At 39.5% G+C, this 21,517-nt stretch overlaps 1 protein-coding gene across 5 annotated transcripts in view; it reads left to right on the top strand.

Annotated features, from left to right (window-relative positions):
* LOC117295330 (multiple C2 and transmembrane domain-containing protein 1-like) overlaps positions 1–21,517 on the top strand; it is an 89,575-nt gene that overhangs the window by 22,770 nt on the left and 45,288 nt on the right. For 4 of the 5 annotated variants that reach the window (XM_033777909.1, XM_033777908.1, XM_033777907.1 and 1 more), the window contains exons 3-4: positions 15,666–16,035; positions 20,707–20,932. In XM_033777909.1, the coding sequence (XP_033633800.1) occupies positions 15,666–16,035; positions 20,707–20,932 (596 nt within the window). Of the gene's footprint in view, positions 1–3,253; positions 3,311–15,665; positions 16,036–20,706; positions 20,933–21,517 lie in introns of those variants that run through there. The other variant, XM_033777911.1, reaches the window with a different exon arrangement.

Raw genomic sequence — 21,517 nt, 5'->3', positions numbered from 1 at the left:
AGGGCTGTTCACATTTACAACGTTACATACATAACGCACACAAAATGAACTGTACAAGTGTACTGCTATATTATCCAAATTGATTTACATAAGTTAGCTATAAAATGGAATTCTTGAGTTCTGAATTCCCAGGGTACTATTAATTATAGTGGCCACTGTTTGTCTATTAAAATGTACATTGTATTGTACCAGGAGAAACAGCAAATTTACTTAAAGACACTGGACACTATTGGTAATTGTCAAAGACAAGTGTTCTCACTTGGTGTATCTCAACATACATGCAAAAAAAATAAAACTGTGAATATCTGAGCTCAATTGGTTGTCGAAGTTGCAAGATATTAATTAGAGAAAAAACACCCTTGTCACACGAAGTTGTGTGCTTTCAGATGCTTGATTTAAAAATCAAAATCTAAATCTGAGGTTGCGAAATCAAATTCGTGGGAAATTACTTCTTTCTTGAACACTACGACACTTCAGAGGGAGCCGTTTCTCACAATGTTTTATACTATCAACTAATTACTATCAACCTCTCCCCATTAATCGTTACCAAGTCAGGTTTTATGCTATTAATTATTTTGAGTAATTAACAATAGTGTCTACTGCCTTTAAACACATGTCTTTGTCTGAGTCGTCTGATTGTTGAGTCATGGACAATAAAAAGTTCATGTAAACGAAGTGATACCACAAATACCAGTAAATAAATATAAACAAAATATAGATATTCTAATCAAGTGGGATTATAACCTTGTAATCCCTGCAACAGAGGTGATTAACCTTGATCTAGTGGTTATAGACTGCAGGGGTGCGTTCCACTCGCCCAAACATTGCCAACAGTTGCGCACTTTCGCCAACAATTTCAAGTGGAACGAGTTGTGTGCCGCCACCGTTGACGAACGTTGGCAACTTTACACGAACATACTTCTGAGGTGTTGGCGAGTGGTTTTTAAAATGGCGGACAAGCATACGGTATTATTTCTTTGTCACAAACATGTATTACCATAATAACAAATAGAGTTTCAAATCCTACTTAAGCTTTTCCTTAGCCAACTTATTAAAGTATACAAGCTGTCTTTGCACTAACTTGTCATGTCCTGAATCAGCAGGGTCTTTGGTACTTCATCTTTCTTTACATTAACCAACATGTAAAAGGATAATTATATTTGATTATAACAATGCATTTTCACATGCTATAGGATTTTCAAGTTTGTTGTGCTGATGGAAATACAACACACCGACAGCGTGCAACAGTTGTTGGCTCGAAAAACCATGTGATATTGTTATTGAAAAAAAAAAAAAAAAAAAAAAGAATAACAAGAAACCCTATGTTTTTCTTCCCTCAAGAGTTCCACAGTTCTTATCTTACTTAAATTCTGAATATTAGGTACACATTTAAGTTAGTCATAGGCCTACACAGTGCGTCCTGAGCAATGCTGTTTTGTAAGAAGACATAATTATGAGTACTAGAACTTTAATCCCAACCAGATTTAAGTGGGATTATCTGTGGCAATAAATGCATTTTGCAATCTTTGGCTCGGAAGGAACTTCGTCATAATTGAACCTTTTCTGGCTAGTGAGTCATCCGATTTTTGTCTTACAGTGCTGCAGTGCTCTTTGTTTTGAATATTTCTCGTAAGAATGTACCAAATTAGGGGGGGGGGGTTGTGATTCATTGGTAATCAGATCTTCTTCCCAAAAATGACAGTGATACATCATCATACCAAACGAATAAATCCAAAATATTAGTTTCCTGATGCTTTCAGTTTTGAAGTTTTGTCCAAATAGCCCTTGTGAAACGAAAAGTACATTCCCTGTAAACACAAAAATGTGCGCCAAGCTCGTCCCAACAAAAGTAAAACATTTTTTTAAACCTCCAGTAAGGCTTAAAACAAAAATAAAATAATAAAATTGGGATCTCGTTACGCGGACCTGAACGTTTGACGAACAGTGCCCTTGTGCCATTTTCAATGCCTCATAACTAAATGCGCCCTTAAGATTCTATGAATTTAACAAGTTCACATGAAAGAGCTTGCATCCCTTTAACAAATTGAAGTGCAAAGTGTGTGGGATCTCGTTGGCGCAGAGAGACAATAGGGGTTGAAGTTCAAATTTTACCAATATGTTGTGTTTTTGCATCTCCGTAACCTTGCGCGCCAACATCAATTTTTTTTTATGGCAACCGGGTTTTGAAACAGTTTTCATCTAATGACAAATGAAAAAAAGAATCTTAGGATCCCTGCAATTTGCTTGTCAAAAGATTTTTGTGAAAATTGTCTTCTAAGTATTGCCATTCCACACATTTGGGTCTAGAATTGGCACAACATTCACTTTTCTCATCACTGTAAGTATCTGTGCCAACAAGATCCCATTAATGGTTTCTTGTATTTGGTTAAGTTGAGTGTTCCTAAACAGATTTCAATTGAATAATAAGCGGGATCATGTTGCCCCACCAACAAAGGTCAAAGGTCATATGAAAGTACACTAATGCCTATTTCGGGCGATTTTGCGTCGTCTAGAAATCCACGCGCCAATATGATCCCATTAAATTGTCTGCATTTTATGATTAATATAGATTCTCAGCAACACATATAAAGCAAATTTGTTTAAATGTGTGTAAAAGTGTTTCAGCTTTTACACCATCATGTCCAAACCACTATTATGACTTCCCACCAGTCGACTGTGGCCGGAGCTTGACACATTTTAATTAAAAATGTCCATGTACACAGTTTTGTTTGTACAAAAGGTGTAAACACGATAATACACAGGTTTACTAAACAAAAACAACTGTGCAAGTGTGCACTGCTTATGTGGGACAGAAACGCTTCATACTGCGTGCTGCACAAAATATCTGTTGGAACAGTGTGTTGGTTTAAAACATCCATTAAAGATTTTCGTTTCAAAATGTTCATCGTAAAGTACTGTTATATTTCAGCAGTCGATTGCAAATTTGTTTATAACAGTTTATATGTAAATGAAATGCAAATAGAGTTCTCATGAGCAGAACAGATGTGTTTGCTGATTTGCTAGCCATCAATTTTCCACTCCACGGCAGAGTTGTCATAAAAATTTACTGTGAAGTAGTTTTTTCTTCTGCGGCCATGGGCCCCTGGATGACTTGATGTATCAGCACTGTTCCATGGAGGTGAACTCGGAATATTGTACTGGTAGGCTAGTGTCTAGATTCGCATTGCGTTGGGAGGATTGGTTGGAACAGTGACGTCGAGTGGTTTGAAAGATCATAAATGATCAGGTTTTGTCTAATACAACAGAGAAAATGGCATTCGTTGACTTTCTACTGGGGTTGAGTTTTCTGGTAAGTGTTGAATGATATTGGATGGTTTGTTGTTATTATTATAATACATTGAGTTATTATTATAATGAACTTGGTGTACAAATGAGAATGAGGATTTCATTAAAAATGTAATAAGCCTACAGATCGTCCTTATGTACACAGAACGAATGTGTAGTCAAACACTAACTGGGAGTTGTTTGTGCTGCAGCACTGTGTAACATGTCCCTTTGAAACAAGGTACTGTATAAATGGAAGACTTTAGCCGTGTTCGCATTTGTCTTTTGGGGGGTAAAATTACAGAGCAAATTTGGTAACTAGTCCATTTTAAGTCCATTGAGAACAGCCCAGGAAAGTTTCACCCAGGTAACTTAACCAAATCCAATCGAGTTTAATTGGTCTCAATGGGGGACATAAACAAGTTTGGGCATTTTAAAACATGTTGATATTCAAAGTGTACAACTTTTGAAGGGGCACCAAGGCCAAGACCAGAGCAACTGATGCCATGTCCTCCATGGCCTTTGTTTAATTCCCTCTGTTACATTCAACAAGTAGTCAACTCACAGGATTTTTTTCCCCTGTAATACATAATGTTGTCCCAACTATTGTATCATTTCCTGTTTGAAACTTACAGTCCAGTAGTCAACAAGGAATTAACAGATTCTGAAAATATCTATCAATATTTACCATCGAGACAAGTTTCCAGAAAAAATATCCTGGAAATAGATGTTACCATCGTTATTTCTACAAAATTGTCAAAGCTGTGACTGCCTCGAAAGCCGTAATAGGTTTTTGGATGGGCATCGACGAAATGTGGTCTGGCAAGAACCAGACTCTGTAGTGTAAGTCGAGGAAAGGTGTGACAATTTCGCTTGGGGATTAGGATTTTCTAGTGGTGACTGAAACCCATGGGTGTCATGCTGTCTGTGCAGAAAACACTCATGTTACGGTGTGCCTGATGGCAGTTGTCCTTCAGAGCTTACCGTAAAGCCAAATTGATTGATCCATACAGCCTCGTCCACCTTAGCAACCACTGAGTGATGACACTCACGTGGGATGAACACTTTGGCTTTCTCTCCCTTGATCAAACCATTTGTCGCATAAGACCTTCCTGTTATTAATATTTGACTGTGTGATAGCAGATAAGCGCGGTTTGTAGGGAGGAAGCGCCTTTTTCGGCAGTGGTTGTTTGTGATTTGCCATGTTTCATAAAATAAATAACAGGTTCGGTCTTGAACCAAGACTACAGTTTTTGCACTGCACTACGCACAGAATGAGCAGGGTAGCGACAGGGGTGGAATTTGAGTGGAAAAATCAACAAGTCTCTGCAGGGAATCTTGTTCCAAAAAAAACGTTTACTGGGCACAAATTTGTGGAACAGGCTGGGACTTAGGCCAAAATAAACTCAGCTGTGTCAAGACTTCATAGGGGTTGTGTGTCATTCCTTTCCTTAAAAAAATTTCAATGCAATATTTGTCCACAACAGTCTCAAGGGTCCTCACAAAATCACAAACACAAACACTCTGATGGAAATTTGCATCTGGGATAAAGAATATTAATTTTGGTTTTACCCAATACGCTGATGTGTGTTTATACTCAGTACTTTCCCGAGCTCTGTGATTTTTCCAACATTATTTTATTTGACAAAAAAGGAAATATAATTTTGCAAGAAATGTATGACGTGGCGTGCGTTATGTAGGGACCAGGTGTTTGATTATTTGCACTCATGTGAAAGCTTTCAAGCGTGTAGGTGCGATCCCATGCCTCAAATTAGGACTGGTCTTACTCCAAAAATTAATGACCATCAAAACTTACTTGATTAGAATTCAGGTTCAGTAAACATTTTGAACTACAAGCCCTGAGGCTTGTGGATTCCCCCTGCCTCCGCCCACCCCCCAACTGGAGCCCTGTCTGAAGCCTTACAATAATCTACGGCACCCACAGCCTTGAAACAATCCACAGCGTTTGCAATGGTGCCCTCACATTTGCCGTAGTGCCCTGTGCAAGATTCCTGTTCAAACTTGCATTTTTCTCATAGAACTGCCATTACCAGAGGAACATTTCTGTGTCCCTTCAAGAGGGAAGTTCAAGGCCTGCTGACATTGGGAAAGTCTGCCCTAGACGACACCTGTAGCTCTCTGAAAAAAACACCCAGGATAATTTAAATGTCATCCGTACTATTTCAAATTGGTTTAGTTGGATCTTGGGAACTCACAAACACCATCTGTTGCCTTATTGAAAATATAGTTATTGTTCGTTTCATTGTGTCATTTTTAATTATATTTTTGTAAACATGAATGCACTTGACTGTTACATTAGTCGCATTTTACCTTACATTATCTACGTCTACATATGGAGACAATGAAGACAATCCCCTCCATGCCTCTGGTCATTGCCTTGGTGCCCGTTGAAATGTTCCAGTAGAAATTCACATTTTCCTTATAAGTGAGGTGCCCTTTCGGTCTTGTAATTTTATCTTCGGTAGGGCAGGGCCATTTTCATTTTAAAGGGCGCTTCTATGGAAAGGGTTAGTGTCTTATTAGAAACTTTTGAAGGGGCATGAAGGCCAAGATCAGGGCACAGAGGTTGTGGCCTCCTAGTGATTCCAAGCCCTGCCCTTTACAAAGGAGGAAATGCCTTGGTGTCCTCTGCATTTTCAATAATAAGGCACCAAGCCTGGGATTTGATCATATGGGACATCATCTCATCGTACAGAATTGTATTTTCTATCAAATAATAAACCACCAGGGAAGGAAACTTTAAAATGTACCCAGTTTCTTTCTCTTGTGGTTTATTATATGATATCTGAAATAAAACAGATGATCCAGGTCTATTCAATTTTTTATATGTTTTCAATCAAAAATCAGAATTGTGTGTTGTATAGTGTACATGTACAATGTCAACTGCAGTTTTTATGCAATAAATGACAAACATATGTACATATTTCCATCCACTTGAAAATCTGTCCTTCACAACAAATTGCAGTCCTGTATCGTACAGCAAGTATGCTGGTAGACTTTTTCTGCAAAGTATTTCATAATCATAGGAGTAAATTATAATCATATGTGACGTTCTTATTTTATGTCGATGTCAAACGACACAAATATGGCTGTTTTCCAAGCTTTGGCTTAGGTTCTGGTTTGGGCTCTGTTAAGAAATGTTGAAAATACTTGACAAAAGCGCAGATTTCCCTGCTTCCCTAAGCGCCGATTCTTTGCTTATGGTAAGCAGAGCCTTGAAATTGGGCCCAGGTGTATTGTAGTTTCTTAAAAATGGTCTAGTATTCAAACCAAAAACACATACTCTGTAAATATGAATGTCTTATGCACAGTGCCCCAGAAACCATGGATTCAAGTGACTTGGAGTCAAGTCAAAAGGCTCTCCGTATTGATCATCTCTTTGTAACCATGGTAACACATCCTGTCAAGAGTGGGGAGCAAACTCTCTCTATATTTCTCCCTCTCTCTGCACCCCTGTCTGTCTTTGTTGGATTTGTGTCAAGGTGTTGACGCCATTTCGTTTGTAATTCTTGAGGGAAATCAAACGCCAGGTAGATGCTATTTGTACTGGTCGCAGTGTCTGTTCACAGGAGATGGCCGGTGAACAAACTTCCTGTTTTCGGTTTGGATGGGAGCTTAAGCCCCTTTCATATGAGAGCAATTTAGCAAGGGTCCCTTGCTTAATTGTAAGATGTTAAAAACTGTTTTTCGTGTGGAAGGATAACAATTGTTGTACTGTCCGAAGGTCCCTTGTAAAATCTTGTCAAACACAGCTGCATTTTCAACCATGCTAACATAAAGCAAGGGACCCCTGTTAAATTGTCGTGTGAATAGAGCTTTCTAACTTAGGATGGGACTAGTAAGTTCTACAATTCTGGGATAATTAAATAGGGATAATTAAAAAGCTAAGGCGAGTCCTACATGTAAGTAAGGACAAGTAACTTGCCCCAACTCGAGATAAGACTAGTCTTTACTCTTTGTAAAATCCACCCCAGCTCCTTGCTCCAACAAAGTCCCAAAGCATCAGACGAACCAATAGACTCAGAGGAAGTTGTTATTCCTGGTGCTGTACGTTGGGAATATTTTCATTTGGTTAGGAAAAGATCATCCATTGTGTCTATTGTATACATTGCTAGTAGCATAGAGTAATGCTAGTAGGTAGACCCACAATAAACACCCAATGTCCATGTTTTTCAGCAAGTTTCAGTTTGCTTCTCATTCAAAACAAGAAACTCTCCGTGGAACCATGTTTTACAGTTTCAATGTGCCATCTGTCATCTTCATTCTGCGGTTAGTTTTCCCATCGCCATACATTATGTATAAGGCATTCTAAACAGGATGAAGGCAGTGGCAGTTAAAGGGAATACATACATGTGTTGAAGAGAGTAATCCTTTGTCTTGTTGTTGCGCACTTCACTGTGTAACACATGTTCTATTTTATGGTCAATACGCACAAATTCACCCAAACCTTATAGTGTTGTAGCATTGTGTCTGCCATATCTCAAAAAGGCTTATAGAGCAAGGACTTTGGGCGTGAAACAAGGCTATCTGCTTCTTCTCAACCATACACTTTTGATTTGCTGAGATATATAGAACAAGGTGCATGTAGAACAAGAGCCTGGTACATGTTTCCCTCCAGCCAATGCTCCATCATACAATCTATACTGTTTTAAGTGATACCTTAAGCTCCCAAAGTTATTTTCATTTTAAATATTCACTTCTTGTAGCCCTACGAGTTGCTGATGTGCATTTATAAGCAATCCAAAACAAACAAACAAACAAGCAAATAAACACACACACAAACACAGGCATGTTTATGGTGCAGACCGAGGACTTCTCGTCGTTCTCCCATTGTTTGGACATTTTTCAGACGTCCCCGTAGGTTTTGTACACAAAATCTACAGAGGACTGTCCCCAGTGTGACTTTTCCCTGGATCCCTTTTGTTGCAGTCCTCGGTTATCAATAGTAGACATGCCCATGGGTTAATACGGTGACCATTAACACTGTACTCAAATTTGTGTTTAAATTTAAGAATGATATCCAATACCCAGGTGCTGCAATGGCTTCGTATGTTATTTAAGTCGATCAAAATTTACCACAGGATGCCAGACATGTGTTCACATGTCTAAGATAAAACCTGTTAAAAAGTGATGTACACATCACTGATGGTTGAACACTGCCCCCTAGTGTTCATACTCGCCCAGTACATGTATACTGCCAACTGACATCTGTACAGTGTACAGTGTGTAGCTATTAAAATGGACCACACTTTCCACACAGCCTTTTAAGTGACAGGATCTACTGGCTAGTATTAGTCACACTGCAGAGATTGAATGGCTAGTAACCCCATCACATTGTACACATGTATACACGGTTCTACATGGTATAGACTTGGTAGCGCACTCATGGCTTACCATTAATTTTGTAGTGCATTCTGATGTTGCAGGGACACCTGCAGTGAAGCCATTTGATACATTTTAGTCGTAAATCATAAAACCCCCTTCACACTGTACGTTCAAATATGCGTAGATGCTGGTGATAAAAAGGTAAGCATACCTTTTATAATTGTGTCTATTTCATTTGTTTATATATTGAGCTTGCTGTTTTTATGGAATCTGGTTTATTTCTATTGAGACACATGCTATTCTGGTGTTTGTTTTCATGGAGGAACGAATCTCCATGGTGTTTTGGACATATTTATTTGTTGGGAGTGAGGGGAGGGAGTTGGTTGGAGTTGAAACAACCTACATTATTTCAAATTAATGGAATGTTATCTTTTGAACTTCAAAATCATAATATCAAGAATACAACTGAGGTAAATCTACGGTAATGGGTAAATTATCTAAAATTTTCAAGACAGTCTGACAGTCTGGTTCCATTGGTATTTTATTCAAATGATAGTAAATCGTTCATTTATGTTACTTTTTCTTTCCAATTGTTTTTCTTCAAAGATGATTGCTTTGAAGTTGTAAGATTTGAAAATGTTTTCTTTCCATCGTGAGCCCAACAATATTTCAAACTATTTTTGTAAATGAGCGTAACTGTAAATTTATCATCATTCAATCACCACACTAACACTTAAAAACATCAGTCTTGAACCTAATTTAAGGAGTTGATGCATCAACTTGTAAACCCTTAAAGTGCTCCATAAATGGGTCTCAATCCTAACTCATAAGCTTCAAAACCCTAAAGGCCGAGTCCCACTGCAGCGATAACAAAAACGATAACGATCACAACGCAAAGAGAACGCATTCTATTGGTTGAATTACTCAAATCATGTGACATAGGCTAGCAACTGTCTTGATAGTCTCAGTAATTCAAATTTAAGTGGTAACTTGTGGTTAAGCGCGTCATTGTACCAGACATTAATTAAGACAATGGACACCTTTGGTAATTGTCAAAGACCAGTGTTCTCACTTGGTGTATCTCATCATATGCACAAAATAACAAACCTGTGAAAATTTGAACTCATTTGGACGCCGAAGTTGCGAGATAATAATGGAAGAAAAAAAACCACTTTTTTTTCACACGAATTTGTGTGCTTTCAGGTACTTCTTTCTCGAAAAACTACGTTACATCTGAGAGAGCCATTTCTCACAATTTGTTATACTATCAACAGCTCTCCATTACTCAATACCAAGTAAATTTTTATGCTAACAACTGTTTTGAGTAATCACCTATAGTGACCCCATCGCCTTCAGTGTATGCTGTTCTTAAAAGGGGAACATCACTTAAATTTCTTTGACAGACATGATAAATAGATTTTTTCAAATTCTACTGATGCTTCAGCCCGTGAACTTACGGTATAAATAAGCGTCTCTGATTCATTGATGAGGTTTTAAATGCATAATTGCATATTGAGGAGATAGTTTTTCACTCCCAGGGGAAAACTGCATGGCTTGACAGAATTTGGGCAGTGTAGTTGTTACCAAGTAAGTTTTTATGTTATTTAATTATTTTGGGTTGTGTCCAGTGCCTTTAAAGTTTTTAATAAACTTACAAAATTTCCAACAGTTTGAAAACTCCTGGGAAGCTCCCTGCATAATGATGAATAAGTAATTTGAATTAAATTGGGGTCATCTCTACTCGACAAGCTCATGCTTCTTGGAGACCTCCATCCTCACACAAATCCTGTTGTACTTTTGTTTTCTGTAATGACACTATTGGTAGTTACATAAAATAATTATTAGCATAAAACCTTACTTGGTAACGAGTAATGGGGAGAGGTTGATAGTATAAAACATTGTGAGAAACGGCTCCCCCTGAAGTAAAGTATTTTATGAGAAAGAAGTAAGGCCTAAGTTTTCCACGAATTAGATTTTGAGACCCCAGATTTAGAAATTGAGGTCTCGAAATCAAGCATGTGAAAGCAAACAACTTCGTGTGACAAGGCTGTTTTTTTCTTTCATTATCTCCCAAGTTAGATGACCGATTAAGCTAAAATTTTCACAGGTTTTCTTTGTGTGCATATGTTGAGATACACCAAGTGAGAAGACTGGTCTTTGACAATTACCAATAGTGTCCACTGTCGTTAAAATATAAGGTAAAGTATTGTGTGTGGTCAAAATAACAGAAACGAATGAATAATTACTGTCTTGGGTCACAAAGGCAATGCACAGGTTCATTAGTGGCCTTAATTAGGCTCACCCAGATATCAAGTACTCTAATTAAAAAATGCATCTGTGTATAGAGTACTCTTACATTGCATGCAAAACTCATGTAATTGGAAGAGACAGGTCTGTGTAATTGATAACTGATAGCAATCAGTTGGTGTGTGCAGTCTACAGTGAAGAGGGCATACTGTTATACCTGAATAATGTACCATCTATATGGGATTTAAGGCATTGCATGGTGAGGTATCAATTTGGTTTGCGGTAACACCATGTGTGTATCTACTTGCCAGGTAGAGTTTGTTCTTTAGAGAACTGTCTTGCTATATTATATTCTACTACCGCTGAGTAGATTTTTCGGGGGACTTCTCAGTTCTGTCTCCTGACGATGATTTGAGCAAGCTAGTCGCAATGTTGAGACCATTTTAAGAACTCACTCCGTGGTAGTGCAGTTAATAACAATCCTATAACCTAAAGTACTAAGCCTGGCTGATTTCTACCCTCTGCCCAGGTAGTAGTTAAAAAGCAGATCAGTTCTTTTCAGAACTGAGAAGTCTCCCGAAAAATCTTAAAAATCTACTCGCGGTAGTAGAATATATAGCAAGACAGTTCTCTAAAGAACAAAAATCTAGATATACATAAAAAAGTAGATATACATGTACACTTTGTGTTACTGCAAAGATGTAGCATGTACATTGACTGAATGATTGGTGCACCACTGCTCAGTTTAGGCGAGCTGTTCATTTGCTGTGCACAGACGGTGCATACAAGAAAATCAAGGATTCAAAATGTAGTGTATGGAAATGAACATATTAGATTGAAACAATTTGAGTCACACAGCCGGACTGTATTAATAAACATACATTAAACACAGCGCTTGTCCCTGCAAATTGCTATGATAAATTTCAATGGAGATTGGGCCTATTAAAGACATCCAGGCCAAGACAAAAGAATGACATAAAGCTTCAATTGTGCACTACATTGTACAATCTAACTACCATGACAATCGCAGAGCAGCTCAATTATTGTGATCATTAAAGCAGACAAAAAATCAAATCATAGAAAGACAAAGTACAGGAATGATTGGATTAATTCCATAAACATATATAAAAGGGATTTCAATCCTATAGTTCTATTTTTTATACAAAAAAAAACCTAACCTGTGAAGTTTTCATTTAAAAAGGTGGTAGCGTTTTTAGGTATTGAAGACAATCTGGAGCGGTTATGTTCACGTAGGAAGAATAATCTGCATTTGAAAAACACAATCTGAGAAACCTTACTGTCAGTAACGCTTCTTAGATTCAAATTTTGGGGGATAAAAACTTATATCTTTTTCCATAACCGTAGTGATTCGAAGTAAGAAGTTTCTCAAAATGCACTATACAACCCAAAATGGCTGTACATGTCACCAAGTAAGTTGTTATTGCCATTTATTTTAAGAGTCATTACCAAACATATACCGACCCTTTAAGTTCATGACAGTGCCAAATGATCCAGAGAAATATTTGTGTGACATGTACTGTCCATTTGAAGACCTCTTTTCATTTGAAGATCCACATTGTTTGTTTTGATTGCTGCAATCAAAATAAGCCTGTGAATGAAATTGTATAAACACCTTCTGAGAGAACAAACATTGTACAGATGGCATACAAGTACAAGTTGATGACATTTTCACACTTCAGTTGAGTGATGAGTTTGTTGAAAACCTAAAGATGGGAATGAATTTACTCTTCCCTAAAAATGTTTATATTAAATTCAAGTTACATGTACATTACATTACAATACATTACATATCATATATAAATGTAACCCCATATGATTTTACGCTTCCTTCAATATTTCAACCCGTAGTGTTACATTCTACTGAAGTGATGCCTCAAGCCATGTTGGAACGTGTGGACATAACATTCAAACAGCCTTATACCTCGGGTGGGGTTGAGCTAAGTTGATCCCAACTTATATTTTTAGCGAGCCTGGAATGTTCTGAGAGACATGTACCCATGATGAAGTGAAGGATTACCACAGTAAATCCCAGATATGTACCTGATGAAGTAAGGGATTACCCCAGTTAATCCCAGATAGCGAGCCGGGATAGCGAGCCTGTGAATATCAAGGAGGCCAACTCTACTGTTGCCTCAGTGCCCTCTTGAGAAGCGTCTCAATGGATTTTGTGACTGATCTTCTACACTGTACACATTTATGTTGAATTCCAGAGAGTTAATGGCGTGGGTGTGTTGCTTGATAGTTTGCATGATGGACCACCCCACCCACTATTGTGTCATCTCAGGAATTCTTTAGAAGATTTTAGGTAGTACTTCTGTAAAAAAGAAAAGGAGGTTGTTAAAGTAGGCCTAAAGAACCATTAAATTTTAAAACAACTTTTTTTTAGGGGGGGGGGGGGAGGAGGCACCCCTGCCCAAATCGAGCATAGTATAAATGTATGCACACATGGTGCCGTGACTTAAAATGAATGCAAGTTTAGCTACCCAGACTAATTTAGTGTGTTGTTACATCAAGGTAGCCAAACTAACAAGATATCAATTAAGGGACCTGGGCAGAGCTGCGTTTAAAGCACAAAAAGTAACTAAGCACAACAAAAATATGCTTAGTAGAATAAGGTTACTGGCCAAAATACCATTTCACGTGTACCATTTGTGACTAGTTTCCTGCTAATTTGTGCTTAGCAGAAGCCTGTTAAGCATTTTTTTCTGCTTAAGCAGCTTTACGAAACAAAACTGTCAAACTGTACATGTACTTACACTGAAGTATGCACATGTGATGAACTATATATAGCAGCCTCACTTTCAAATCACCCGTGAATAAGGCCAATTAAGTGGAATGAGACTCTGATTAGTCTGTAATGACTTCAAGTCTAGTTTACAAGCTCTTAGGTTTCTCGGTTACATGTAGCTGTTCTCAAGGCAATTTGTATTCATTGTGAACACTGTCAAAGCCTTGAGGGACTGTGTGTAATGTCAAAGGCAACGAGCCTTTTGAGAAGAGTCTAATTTGCAGATGTTTGTGTTGGCATCTGACATTGTTTTTTAAATATGAAAATGTCATCATAATTTGGTTGATCGAGCTTTCTTTGTTTACTTCAGCTGGCTAAGATCATTATCATTCCTGACTTAATGCCGGGGAAAGAAACACTGAAAAATTATCTAAATTATTTTTTTCACTTGAGGCATTGCTTGGTTCTTCAGTGTATAGATTATATTATATAACACCCAAGCAGATCCTTGCCATTTGATTGGAGGATTGTCCGTCACGTGATAGCAAATAAAAGTACCATTGCACGCTGAGTCAATCACCGTGCTTTTTCGTTCCATCCGAAAAGTACCATTGCACGCTGGCACGCTGCCAGCGTGCAATGGTACTTTTCGGATGGAACGAAAAAGCTGAGTAAAAACATCACTGCGTGCGCGTGTCTTTGGTAACGCAGCAGGTGTTACTGCAAGAAGGCATAGTAAAATTACTAGCATTCGGCTTCTACAGTTGAAATTGTTTGTTTTGAAAGTTGTATCTTTCAATCAAAATGACAAAGTTCTACTTGGATGGTATATAAAACAAATAATGAATGTTTTTCATTCGTGCAATGGTGCGAATATGTTCATTCGTTGAAAGCTGGAATGTTTCATTCAACTCGGCTCCGCCTCGTTGAATAGAACATTCCATCTTTCAACTCATGAACATATTGGCACCATTGCACTCATAAACATCCATTATGTGTATATTATTAAGCCGTGGGATATTTTAAAATCATCTTTTTTTTATTGGGTGGGTGGGTCAAAACAATTTACAATTGATTTTTGTTTAAATCGACAATTCTGAATGGCCTCTCATCAGTTAATCAGGCAATCCAATAAAAACTGGCCTCGCGAAAAAGACTTGTATTGGAAGTCATCTGACCTACATCTTTATGTAGGTCCTTCAATGACAATGTTAGAGACTCAGTCAATAAGTGTCTAGCACTGGCTAGAAATTTGTCTTGTTTCTTCTCATTGTAATTTCAATCTTACATTATACCAGAAGCTGCATAATACCCGGTTCACACATAGACGCCGCTTCTACTACCACAGAAAAGTGGCAGAGAAAAAGAAGACAAAACTTAATAAATAGTTCAATTGATCGACTTTGTTTAAGTGTTGACCTTGTTAATTACAGATTGATTATGGTTGTCTTCTTTTAACAGGTTTTAACCTATGCAGGTATATCTACTTGTTGGGTAGATTATGTTCTATTGAGAAATTGTCTTGCTATCATACGGGCATGTAGGCTATGTAGAGGTCCTGGTCACCTGTTCCTCCTCGCCACTCACTGGCTTGGTATTTCTTTTAGCTGTTTTGCTTCTATGTATCTTTATTTATCAATTTATATGTTTTGTATTGTTATGCTTGTGTAAAGTCTCATACACTAAAACTATATTCTTTTATCAACCATGGAGTCATTTTTTCAGAATTCAGGGGACTGTACAGGTGTCATCCTAGTTGTCAGTTTCATTGCACTGTGTTCATTTACTGCACGTTTTCATTCCTAGATCAAGAGTATACAGGCATACAACTTTTTTAGCTGATCAGCTGACTTCCTTCTTTTTCTTTTCAAAACAGGCCATTGAAAACTGAAAAACACTGTACAAAAGTTAGATGTGATCAGCCATTTTCCTCTTTTTTGCAATTAAAAAGTTGCTTGTCTGAATACACATCCACCGTCATCCCAATTGCCAAGTATCAATTTTAATCGGAACATAAATGTGTTTGTTTGTTCTGCAGCCGTCAGCTCTCCGCCAGAAACTTCTGGATATAAAGCAATCCCGTGAGCCCCCAGACACGGTCGACTCTCAAGACTCGACCCTCTCCAGCGATGCCCTGACAAGCCCAACCAGAATCTCTGTGGATGAGGGGTACGTCCCCAACGGCCATGACAGGCTAGATTCCTCCTCATCATTCAATATTAACTCCAATAGCTCGGCAGCGATAGATGGGAAGATGCCTAAGATGGAGCGTCTCGGTGATGACCTGGCCGTCTTACCGGTCGGGGAAGTTGCTAAGTCCTGGCAGACACTTGCTCAGCAGTATACATTCTTCCAGTTGGATGTGCATTTGAAGGAAGGATGTGATCTAGCCATCAGAGACAGAAGTGGTATGTGGATTATTATAGTGTTTTATCTTTTTTCAAGGATACATTCTCTGTCCTATTTTAGGAGGGTGTAGTCTTGCTGTAAGGGATCAAAAGAGAAGGCAAATGCATGTGAGTTGCGTTTGATGAAGTATGTATTATTTATTATTTTAATGAAAAAAGACTGCATTGTAAAAGTATTGACCCAATTCACCAGGGCCCAACTTCATGAAGCCTGCAAAGCATAACAAAATGCTAAACACATAAAAATTAGGGAATAAAAGGGTAGCTACGAGTTTTTTAGCGGCCGTTTAAAACTGGCAGGGTCGTTGCGGTGTTATAAAGGCCCGAGCCTTTAAACACGGCAACTAACCGGTTATAAACAGAGTCCAGCTGGTCATTATCAACCGTCTAAACACCCCCACGTGACGCGCTCTCCACCAATATGAATAGCGAAACTGTCTGAGGTATTTATGAATATTGCTTTACAGAAGTAGTTACCAGCCAAAATTTCAATAAGTTTGCATTGTTGCACACTGGTGACCCACTCATTTCTTGCGTAGCTTTTGAGAAACTTGCTAACCATTATATTCTGCTACAGTCGTAAGTTTACTGGCCCGACGCTAAAATCACTGGCCTCAGGCCTGCAGTCTAGTATTAGTTTCAAGCCCTACGATACATAAGGAAGGCAGCAATCTTCCATGCCCGTAAATTTAATAAGACATTGATCCACCACTGTTTAGTCCCCAGTGACTAGGTTCAGATGGAGACACTCTATGTCTGGCATTGATTCATAATTGAATTGATGATGAACATTTTAGGCAATGAACAAGTATCCCGAAATGCTGCATCCATCATGCATGCAGTAGATTATGAAAATGGGAACATGGGATTGTGTACAATACTGTCCCATATGAACAAGTATGCAGTGGGTGGTTGGGGGGGGGGGGTCACAGTGGGAGATGTGATGATGGTGGATGATAGTAATGTAGCAATTTCATTCCTTGAGCTGTTCATAATTATGTTGATCATTTTGGTTTAAAGGATTGGTTCTTTTTGTACTACAAAACATAATGTCGACAGATTTACATTAAACTTGCTCAATTTGAAGAGAATAATGGTAGAAAGCTTCCCTAAAAAAAAGCTGTGATTTCCCCCAAAATCCAATCTTGTCCAAAAGGTTTTTACCCATTTGCTTGCCCAGGATAACCCTTGTGGATGTAGAAGCTTTCTTGCCTCTGTCATAAAAAAAACACACAATCCAGACAAAATTATCAAGAGCAGTCACAAATGTTTGCCTAGAACTGTTGCCTTTCTACTGCACAGGTATTTTGCATTCATCCTTCCCAGCTTTTCATAAGGCTTAACAAAAATATGTGTTTGTTTGCCGTAACTTGACTGACAATTCAAAATCCTGCCCCACCCAAACACCTTATAAATAATTCTTTATTCTTTTAAAAAGCATAATTGATCGAATCTGATTGCACAAAATGTAGAAGAACTCATTTTTATTCCATCCATCTACTTAAAGGTCAGTGAACACTATTTTTGTTGTGCACATGTGACATGTTTTTTCTAAAAGTAAATTTATTTCCTATCTACCATCCAATTACCCCAGCATATTACAGGAAACAACTTTCTTTTTTGGTTATGCCTTAGCTACATTTCCCCCCAAATAATTATAGGATTATAGTATTGATGGGTGTTTTATATCTCGGTTGTAAAGATCCGTGTCATTCAGTAAGACTGATTGATGTGGTATTGAAAAACCAGATTCTCTTATTGCTTATTTGAATGTATCTTTGATTTATGTAGAAACATCTGTCCCGTCATTATTTGATTGCACCAAGACAGCTGTCGGATTGGTGGGTAGAGAGTAAACAAGCCTGCTAAAGTGGAGGAACATCCCTTGCTACCCTCGAATTAATTAACACACGGCACCTAAAGCAGTTGCTGTGGTGCCCTGTGCTATCAGGCCTCAAATGAACCCACTGCAACCACAGCAATTGCCGTGGTGCCTTGTGATTTCAGGCCTTGAATTGATCCCTGGATCCACAGCAATTGCCGTGGTGCCTTGTGATTTCAGGCCTTGAATTGACCCCTGGATCCACAGCAATTGCCGTGGTGCCTTGTGATTTCAGGCCTTGAATTGACCCCTGGATCCACAGCAATTGCTGTGGCGCCCTGTGATTTCAGGCCTTGAATTGACCCCTGGATCCACAGCAATTGCTGTGGCGCCCTGTGATTTCAGGCCTTGAATTGACCCCTGGATCCACAGCAATTGCCGTGGTGCCTTGTGATTTCAGGCCTTGAATTGACCCCTGGATCCACAGCAATTGCCGTGGTGCCTTGTGATTTCAGGCCTTGAATTGATCCCTGGATCCACAGCAATTGCTGTGGCGCCCTGTGATTTCAGGCCTTGAATTGACCCCTGGATCCACAGCAATTGCTGTGGCGCCCTGTGATTTCAGGCCTTGAATTGACCCCTGGATCCACAGCAATTGCTGTGGCGCCCTGTGATTTCAGGCCTTGAATTGACCCCTGGATCCACAGCAATTGCCGTGGTGCCCTGTGATTTCAGGCCTTGAATTTATCCCTGGATCCACAGCAATTGCCGTGGTGCCTTGTGATTTCAGGCCTTGAATTGACCCCTGGATCCACAGCAATTGCCGTGGTGCCTTGTGATTTCAGGCCTTGAATTGACCCCTGGATCCACAGCAATTGCCGTGGTGCCTTGTGATTTCAGGCCTTGAATTGACCCCTGGATCCACAGCAATTGCTGTGGCGCCCTGTGATTTCAGGCCTTGAATTGACCCCTGGATCCACAGCAATTGCTGTGGCGCCCTGTGATTTCAGGCCTTGAATTGACCCCTGGATCCACAGCAATTGCCGTGGTGCCTTGTGATTTCAGGCCTTGAATTGACCCCTGGATCCACAGCAATTGCCGTGGTGCCTTGTGATTTCAGGCCTTGAATTGATCCCTGGATCCACAGCAATTGCTGTGGCGCCCTGTGATTTCAGGCCTTGAATTGATCCCTGGATCCACAGCAATTGCTGTGGCGCCCTGTGATTTCAGGCCTTGAATTGACCCCTGGATCCACAGCAATTGCTGTGGCGCCCTGTGATTTCAGGCCTTGAATTGACCCCTGGATCCACAGCAATTGCTGTGGCGCCCTGTGATTTCAGGCCTTGAATTGACCCCTGGATCCACAGCAATTGCCGTGGTGCCCTGTGATTTCAGGCCTTGAATTTATCCCTGGATCCACAGCAATTGCTGTGGCGCCCTGTGATTTCAGGCCTTGAATTGACCCCTGGATCCACAGCAATTGCCGTGGTGCCCTGTGATTTCAGGCCTTGAATTTATCCCTGGATCCACAGCAATTGCCGTGGTGCCTTGTGATTTCAGGCCTTGAATTGACCCCTGGATCCACAGCAATTGCCGTGGTGCCTTGTGATTTCAGGCCTTGAATTGACCCCTGGATCCACAGCAATTGCCGTGGTGCCTTGTGATTTCAGGCCTTATATTAACCCACTGCACCACTGCAATTGCCGTGGTGCCCTGTGATTTCACACCTCAAATTAACCGATGGCAACCATAGCAATTGCCGTGGTGCCCTATGATTTCAGGCCTCAAATTAACCCAAGGGCAACCACAGCAATGGGGGTACCCGGTGCTTTCTGGCTTTAATTAGCCTTCAGCACCTACAGCAATTTTGTTCTTTCAGGCCTCGAATAAATCCATGGCAATGCCACCCACAGCAGTTGCCATGGTGCCCTGTGCTTCTTGCTGAGGTATCTTTTGCAATGTTCCAATCCAATTTTACATGTTCCTCAAAGGAGTGCAAAAGGTATTTACCCAGTTGCATGCCCAGTAGAACCCCATTGGATGTGGGAGGCTTTCATACCACTGTATAAAAAGAGTGGACACAGAGGAAAATCACTGTACCCTTATTCAAGAGGGAAGTTCAAGGCTTGAACATTGACAATATCGATCATCGTCCGAGAAGCCATTTTCATAGAGCTGAGTGCACAATGTGCAGAGCTCAGAAAAATTATATGTAATGAGACGCGCTACCAATCAAAATCCCATTAAATATGCATACACTATGGTTGATCATTATTTGAACTATACATTTCTGGTACAGCCTGACTTTAATTAGTTATGCTGTACAAAAATGTTTCCTCAACCTCTTGTAGAACCACAAGGGAAACTGACTGCTGGAAAAAAGTTTGACTGGGTAAAATTGAGACGATGTAGGGTTCTTTGTATAACCCCAATTTAGTTAGCACCAATATGAAACAAGGTGAAATTTCCAGTTTTAGATGTGTGAGAGGAAAACCCCAAAGGGGGAAACCCATGGTATCACGAAAGGGCTTAAAACCCAATCCACGGATGCCAGGCTCCAGTCTTAGGCAGGATTCAAACTGAGGTCCACAGAGGGGAAAGATAGGGAAAGAAACCACTTAGCCAACTTGGGCCTAATTCCATAAAGATGATGTTTAAGCAGAACAAAATTGCTGAATGGTTTCCTGCTATTAAGTAAAGTTAATCAGGATGCCAGGTACAAATGGTGCATGTAGTATGGTATGTGGCTGGTAACCTTACTCTACTAAGCATCAGTATTTTTGTGCTTAGCTACGTTTTGGGCCCAGATCCCCATTAACTCTATTTGCTCCTATCCATACTCTATGCAGGTACGAGCGACCCTTATGTCAAGTTCCGCATTGGAGGCAAGACAGCCTACAAGAGCCACATCATCTACAAGAATCTGAACCCAAAGTGGGATGAGAAGTTTACCATGGCCATTGAAGACATCAATAAACCGTTGGAGATCTTTGTTGTGGATCGAGACAGGGGTTTCATCTCAGATGACCCCATGGGGTCGGTCCGACTTGACCTCATGTCACTGGAGCCTGAAACGTTAGTATAGATTCTCTATCGCCTTAGTTTTTATGAATCTGCTCAAAAGATTATAATGACCAATGAATTTGTCAAGCAGCATAAGTATTGATCCAGCATATCCATGGGCAACAGTAATTTGTCATTTTAGATGTGCCTGGATCTGCTAAGTAAAACAATTCTGTGCTTATTAAATTTTGACAGTTTGAAGTCAGTCCTTTAGTCACATCATTGAACTACATGCATAATAGCTTTTACTTGTGGCTGCTTATATGTATCCTAGAATGTATTATAAGCAGGTCTGAGACTTTATCGTGGAATGGTCTGTTGAAATAAGCACTGAGCTATCCCTATGGGATATTATGCTTGTTTTTTTGAGGGGGCACTCCCTAAAAATAAAAAATAAAAAAATGGAGGCAATACACAGATCCATCCGCCCAAGACGCACGTGTGAGCAAGAACACGTGGGCCTCTCCAACACCATTCTGCATAACTGAACATTGCAGAACTGCTTTTTGCTAACAAAATAGTTGCTGCCAACGTAGGCCTAATCCATCATATACATAAACTGACAAACCTGTAGAAGTTAAAGATTGAACGTCCATC

The sequence above is a fragment of the Asterias rubens genome, chromosome 10 (assembly GCF_902459465.1).
Source record: "Asterias rubens chromosome 10, eAstRub1.3, whole genome shotgun sequence".
In the NCBI taxonomy this organism is placed as follows: domain Eukaryota; kingdom Metazoa; phylum Echinodermata; class Asteroidea; order Forcipulatida; family Asteriidae; genus Asterias; species Asterias rubens.
This window is presented reverse-complemented; position numbering and strand designations above follow the sequence as displayed.